General features: G+C 37.4%; 1 protein-coding gene across 2 annotated transcripts; it reads right to left on the bottom strand.

Annotated features, from left to right (window-relative positions):
* Positions 1–473: 473 nt before the first annotated feature.
* si:ch211-286b5.5 (uncharacterized protein LOC100003596 homolog) lies at positions 474–6,621 on the bottom strand. Of its 2 annotated transcripts, none has more exons than XM_037690217.1 (3): positions 6,453–6,621; positions 5,938–6,064; positions 474–645 (listed from the first exon to the last, which is right to left on the bottom strand). In XM_037690217.1, the coding sequence occupies exons 1-2, from the start codon at positions 6,540–6,542 to the stop codon at positions 5,939–5,941; spliced, it is 216 nt and encodes a 71-aa protein (XP_037546145.1). In that variant the 5' UTR covers positions 6,543–6,621; the 3' UTR covers positions 474–645; position 5,938. The 2 variants fall into 2 exon arrangements, with proteins under 2 accessions (XP_037546145.1, XP_037546146.1); XM_037690218.1 differs by having other exon boundaries at positions 474–648.
* Between the last annotated feature and the right edge of the window lie 316 nt (positions 6,622–6,937).

The following is a 6,937-nucleotide window of genomic DNA, read 5'->3' on the forward strand; positions in this document are numbered from 1 at the left end:
TTAGAACTACACGACCAAAGCGCTTGATCTCGCCAAATAGTGAACATGCTTTGACATATGAGCAGCTTTATTATTGATGGTTAATACTAATAGTGATTACAAATTTATTTCTAAAGCATCAATAAATCCTTGTTACAGAATATTTGAAGGCACCAGTTTAGAGGTGAGAAAGTAGGTCCGAAACAAATGCAGCTTCAGGCGTTTTCCATATAAAATAATAATTAGTGAATAACAGAACCTGGTTTAGAGTTATGCTAGATTATTCCTTCATGGATGGAAAAAAACAACATTCAGAAGTCATTTAAACGGGCTGCAAACAAACATTAAAGTAAATCGATGGTGGACCAGTTAAGCGCTGAGCAAACAGATTAATCATTAAACCACAGTTAGTGTTGAGAACATCTTTTGCCTAAACGTGTAGAGTCTGGCTCTGCTTTAGAGTAACAGATGGGAGCTGGGAGACTATTTAGTTGTTTTTTTTTGGCAAACAAGTAGATTGGATCGGACCGGATCGGCCCCAGCCTGAAATCCTTCAGCACCAAGTGCATTTTCCCCAAGAGGAGCGGCTGATAAAATGTACGACGACGACGATCAGATGAAAGGATTTTTGATGACTGAATCCAGAGATCTGCCATTTTTCTGCTGCTGCTGACAGAAAACAAGAGAAGATGGAAAAAATATTAATTTTGGTTGAATAACGTTCCAGCTGATTCAGTTTAGAGCACACTGTAACAACAAAACCTCTTTAAATTATATTTGTAAAATTATTGCTTTTAATCCTTCACGGTTTAGATTAAATAAACCAACTTTAAATCTAAAAAAAAAAAAATTCAAATTTCATGGTTTTTCGAGGTAAAAGGTCATATTTTGGAAAACGTTTAAAACATTTCATTGATGGCATTGCAGTACGACAAGTATCACCATTTCTCAGAGTTACTGTTGAGAGCTTAAGGTGGAAATACCACACGGATTGGATTTGTAGAAAAATGCGTAAATTGATTGGTATAATAAAGAGGGTTAGGCATTACATCACTACATAATGCTTGCTTACACTTTATTATAGTCTGATATACCCATATCTGTCTTATTGCAATATAATTTGGGGAAGTAGGTTTCCCACAACCTTGCATAAAATTGTGGGGCTTCAAAAACTGCTAGAATTGCAACTCGATCAGATTATCATTGTCCTTCTGCTCCTCTGTTTAATCATTTACAGATTCTTACTATTTATAACGTTAACATTTTTCATATTTGTATTTTTGTTAATAAGATTTATGCAAGTCAAGAGGATATACCAAAATATTTCACCCATTACTTTAAATCAAATATGCAGTTTCATTCTTACTTAACTCGTAAGAGTCCAGCGCTTCATCTTCCTAAATACCAGGTCAGTTTTCTCTCCGTTACACGGGAGCTAAAGTTTGAAATGATTTTTTCACATTTGGTAACAAGCAGGCCCTCTGGAAAAGAGTTTAAATGTCATTTAAAATTTTACTTAAAGAATTGCGATCGTCACTTTTTAATTCTTATATATTTTATTCAAATTTCCATTAATACTTTGTAGATGTGTTTTTTTCCTGTATGACTGTATTCTTTATATGCATCGGGTGGAGGATTTATATGAGTCCATTGAGCTTTTGCCTCTTCCTGCACAGTTATTTTTTTCTTAATATCTTTGATCTGTATTTTAATTGTGCAAACTAAACTAATCCAATAACAAAATATGTGTATGTTAGTTCGTTCAGCTCACATGTCTCTTTCTTTAAACAATCTAACACAAACAGGATTAGTAAAATATATCTGTTACGACACTGTCGCACCACATAGTCAGAGTTATTGATATACAGTGACCCTCTGGACTAAAAACTCGTTCTTTCTTAAGAAGATTTAATATTTTATCCAAGTAAATAAGTAAAAAAATAGCACAGGCCTTTCCTCACTCAATACATGAAGGTTGAAAAACTTTTGCAGTGGAACCTACATGGTGCTAAAACTCCATCATCTGCTATTTTTCTTTTTTTCCTCACTGGCTCTGTAACGAGGCGCACGCATTTCTTCCCTCTCCCCGTTCTCCTCCTGCTTTTTTGCTCTGTCTGTGTATCGGAGCAGCTCCTATTTTTATTTTTTTTTACACATATTCCGAAATGAAAATTACTGTTTTGGATCTGATCAACTGAACTTTCGACGCAAATGACAAAATCTTTTCAACAAAGCGACAGGGTCCTGGAGAACCCTCATCTGCTCGGACGACACGCATGCAGCTGGATATACTGCATCTCTGGGGAAGTGGAATGTGATGTGTCTACCTCTGCTGTCAATCGATATCATAACTGCAATTATGCAATTTCAGCGTTAACAGGTTACCTGTTTTTGGAACAGTCTGGATCCTGGTTTATCGACAGACAAAGAAGACGGCCGCAGCTAATTTGGCCCTCGTCGGGCTGCTGCCTATGTGAAGGTTGGTTTGTGCTTTGAGGACTCAAAATCAGCTGATTTACGAGCTAAACCGTAAAATGGAAGTGATTTGAATCACAGGCCACCTGCAGCTTTGAGACTTGTCAGCATGAAAACAACCTTGAAGAGGCTCGTAAGCACGGACCAGTAGAATACACCCTAATCTGGCCATTTCGGACCTTGGAAGTACCAGTAAAGACTCAAGGCTGACAAGAAAAACTAGTCTGCCTGAATAAATCAACAATTGTGGCTTATCTGAATCCGACTCCCCGGTTGGCCTCGAAACAGGCCGACATCAATTTCTCCTGGGAAATGTGTAAACTAAGGAAAAGTTATTGTTTATTGACAGATTAAATTAAAAAGAATAGAAATGTCTTTTCTCTAGCTTCAAATCGAGCTCAAGCAGCTTTAATAACCTTTAGATCACAAGATATAAACAGCACTTTTATTACCTACATAACTACAATCAAGCAATAAGTCAAACTAGATTAAATAAATTTAGTGTAAATCTAAAAACATCTGATATTATTTCAATTTTATTTAAAAAAATATTAAAGTTTGCTTTCTCTAGGCTGGAAGTATGTTTGTATTTATGCACCTGATGAGACATTTGGCATCAAAAGACAAGATTTTGTAAGTCAACAAATGGGAAAATAATTTAACATTCATTTATATATTGATTATTTGGACAAATTTTCTTTAAATACAATAACTTGTACCCACATAGTCTAAAAGAATGTGTAGAAATTCCAACTACTTGATAAAAACTATGTTCCTAATCTTTTATCACCATTTTTTTTTTCTTTACCACTATGTCCACCTCTTTCTTCTGCTATGATGTAGTGATGACAGTTCACACTGAGCCACGTAATCTTTTATAATCAGCAGATTCTGATTATATTCTGTTGTGTCAAAACCAAAACGAGAACAAATCCAAAACTTAGACCAACTCAACGAGAGGTCGTTTTTAAAACCACTGCTTTAATCATAATAATCATGTGGGTTCATACTCAAAATTTTCCTCTAAAAAGCAATATTTATGGTGTAACACAAACAGATGTACATTACATAATTAGTAACAGAAGGCAATAATTTAAAAAAACGTACGCAACAAAATATCACATGACCGACCTTTAGAAAGGCTCAACTCAAGGTGCAGCATGGGAAAATTTTTTAAAAACACATCGTTGCTGCAAAATTATATCTCCACTTTCACTGATTGGCATATTATACAACGTATATTAACTTGTATGATCAGTAAATTATCTATTATTTAAAAAAGCATTAAATTGCTAGTCACTTTATTTTTGAATAAGTGCTTAATGTAATTTTTGTAAGACTAACAGACCTGCAGTAGAAAATTAATTTCCCTGTCTTGCATGGTACAGCCATTAAGTGCAGGTATGATCAATGTATGAAGAACAGATTGGAGTCGCTCATTTAAAAAAAAATTACTGCTGCACAGGAGCGGCTGGAAGGTGTGGTGCTGCCTCACATAAAAAATTAATCCGCCCCACAAAATAGTTCCTTCTAATAAATCATGTAAATTACTTATATACTTAGAAAACTGAGGAAAAAGGAGTTTTTTTTTTAAAAAAAAAAAAGGAACATCTTGGCTGTGGTAGGTCAGTGGTAAAAGCTGCGGTCTTGTGTCTACAGGTTCAAACCCTGAGAGGATCTTGAAAAGTAAATCGTTTATATTTTTTAGTATTACTTCACAGAACTTAACTTTGTCCATCTGGGGTATTATTGTGGCACTATTACTTAAAATCAAAATGATAAATCCAGTTCAGAAAGTCGTGTACCTGCCTGTTTAAATTTACCCAGTTTAAATTACTCCTGTTTCTGGTGAAGGTGGATGTGGGAGGCCGTTTCTCTGATTAAATTATTAGTTTAATTATTAGACCAGACTGTTTTGACAAAATGTAACCTCGACCTGTGGGAGGAAGAGTAAAGGCAACAACTTTGTGCACAAAAAAAGCAATTAAATAAATATTAAGCAACATATAGCCTGTCTTTTTTTTTTTTTTTTTAACAGAACATGTGATCTTGGTAAAAAGACTGATTTAGAGTTTTACAACACTAAGGCCAAGTTCACTCTGCAGGTAATAATGCTCAGTTATTTGCTCAGATCTTTTATTTTTTGGCGTGGTTGTTCACATTATCATTAAAATGCGACCTCCATCAGACTCTATTGTGAACTGTTAGTTCTGAGGCGACCCGCATGCACAGAAGCAAATGTGAGGTCACAGAGCATGCTGTGTTTAAGGAAGTGAATACTGATGCTAGGCATGTTAGCAATGTGTGATCCTGAAGTTGTTGAGCAACCAGAACCGGTTAAATTATCATCCGACAGGATTGTTTGGTCCAGTGTTGACATTTGATTTTGCCTCTTGATGGTCAAGGCAGCGTTGTATTTTTGGAATGGGAGTGACGCACTGAATGGAGAAACAAACTCAAGTATCGGTCCATCACATCATCCAGGACATGACAAAAGAACAACGAAGAAGCAACTGGTCGTTTGTTCTGTAGCTGAAGACATGCAAGATTCAGACTGCACGAGGTTGGTATGCTTGTTTTTAATACTTGGATCAATCTGCTTACCCCTACCTCACTGACATACAAGTCGAATGAAATGAGACATGACCGTTCAGACTGCAGTCGCTTTAAAAAGCATTAGATCTGTATCAGTGCCACATAGGATAAAGATCTGGGTTGGATTTTTTTTTATTTTTTTATTTGTCACGTTCAGACTGTCATTACAAAACATGATATAGGTTGCATAAAAAATGGATTTGGGCCACATTTGCCAGTAGTGTGAACTTAATTTTCTGCCCACATTATCACGATGGGTGTAGTTTAATAGCAACACACAAAAATAAGAACCTAAAATGGACAATCAAAGGCACCAATACCTAGGCCTGTCGCGATAAACAAGAAATCAATTAATCGCATGATAAATGAAAATTATCGACTTCGTTTAAATTTTTTGACTTTATCGTTTCTTCGTCGCTCTCTTTCTACTGAAGACACTGGATGACAAAAGGCTCAGCTCCAGTGATCTTCACTGACCCCTCCCTTTCTCTTTAAAATTCATTTTAACATCCGAAATCGCGTTTTTGGATCTTAAAAGCAGCGACGCTGAGAAGCTACGCTACTGCCATCCGGTGGTCAGAAAAAGGTACTACATGCAAAACAAATTAACCAACGTTTCTTCTTAAATTTGACAAATTTTCAAACATTATTATCGTTTATCGCAATAATTTCTGAGACAATTAATCGCCCAGCAAAATTTGTTATCGTGACAGGCCTACCAATACCACTTCACTGCAAACCAAATTAAAATATACCAGCAAACATTCATTACAGGTTTTTTTTTTTTTTTATTGTGCCAAAAAACAAACTTCTGTACAAACATCACCTAAATGTGGTATTGGTCTCCTTCCTGGTGCAGTAAATAAACGAGAAAAGAAGCCATCTGACCTCAGAACAGAGAGCAGGATTTGGGGGGTCTGAAGGGATTATCACTGGAGGGGACCCCCATCAGCAGAGGGTCCTTAGAGGCGTTTTGGACACAGAAGTTTCTGAGCTCAGCAGCGGCCTGGGACACCTGCAGAGACAAACATATGGCGGCCTGTCAGGGAACATGAGGAGCATAAACACAACGTTTGTCTTCCTGCTGGAAACTCTGGCTCCTATAACGTTTGCATAACATTTGCAAGCAACGGAACAACACGGAAGTGGTTGTATCTTTGCTGCTTTTCCCATGAATACATTTCGGATAACTAAACAAACGAGTGTGACGTTAAGAAAACGTTTTCTCCACCTCGAAGCAGTGACTCCTTCTAAAAACAGACGGAGCAGAAACTCCTGCGTAACTTTACATGACGCTTTGATGGATCTACGTCAGACAAAGTCCACTTTATGTCATTTCAACAGTCCGCTTCCGCCATTCAGCGGCGATCTTCCGTGTTTTTGTGTCAGATCGGGGCTCGTACCTTGATCCTCCGGATACTGGCCTCTAACCGGAGCTGCTTCACGGCCCTTTGAGCGATGATAAGGTTGCTGCTTGCGTTGTTGTTGGACATGGCGACGGCAGTCGAGGTTTAAAACGGTAAATGTCGTTTTAAATAAACTTCCACAACCTCAGCGGAAATGACTCCGAACTGCTCCGAAACTCCGTGCTAAACTGGGAAACTACGTTTGCACATGTCCCCGCCCACTTTACCCCCACGCGCTGCAATATATTGGCTTCTGGGTCCGTCAATCAAAGAAGAACGTTGAAGCCACGCCCCCTAAAAGCACAAGCCATTATTATGAGTTTCCTAGAGAGCAAAGGAGGTCAAAACTTGACCTTTAGTGGTGGCACACAACCACTTCATTTACCTTACACCAGTATAGCTCTTTACTGCATTTACTATTCATGCAATATTCTGTGGGAAATACCATACAAATCAACCAGACAGTCCTGAAAATAAAACTT

This window comes from Nematolebias whitei, chromosome 16 (assembly GCF_014905685.2).
Source record: "Nematolebias whitei isolate Nwh7 chromosome 16, NemWhi1, whole genome shotgun sequence".
Lineage (NCBI taxonomy): Eukaryota > Metazoa > Chordata > Actinopteri > Cyprinodontiformes > Rivulidae > Nematolebias > Nematolebias whitei.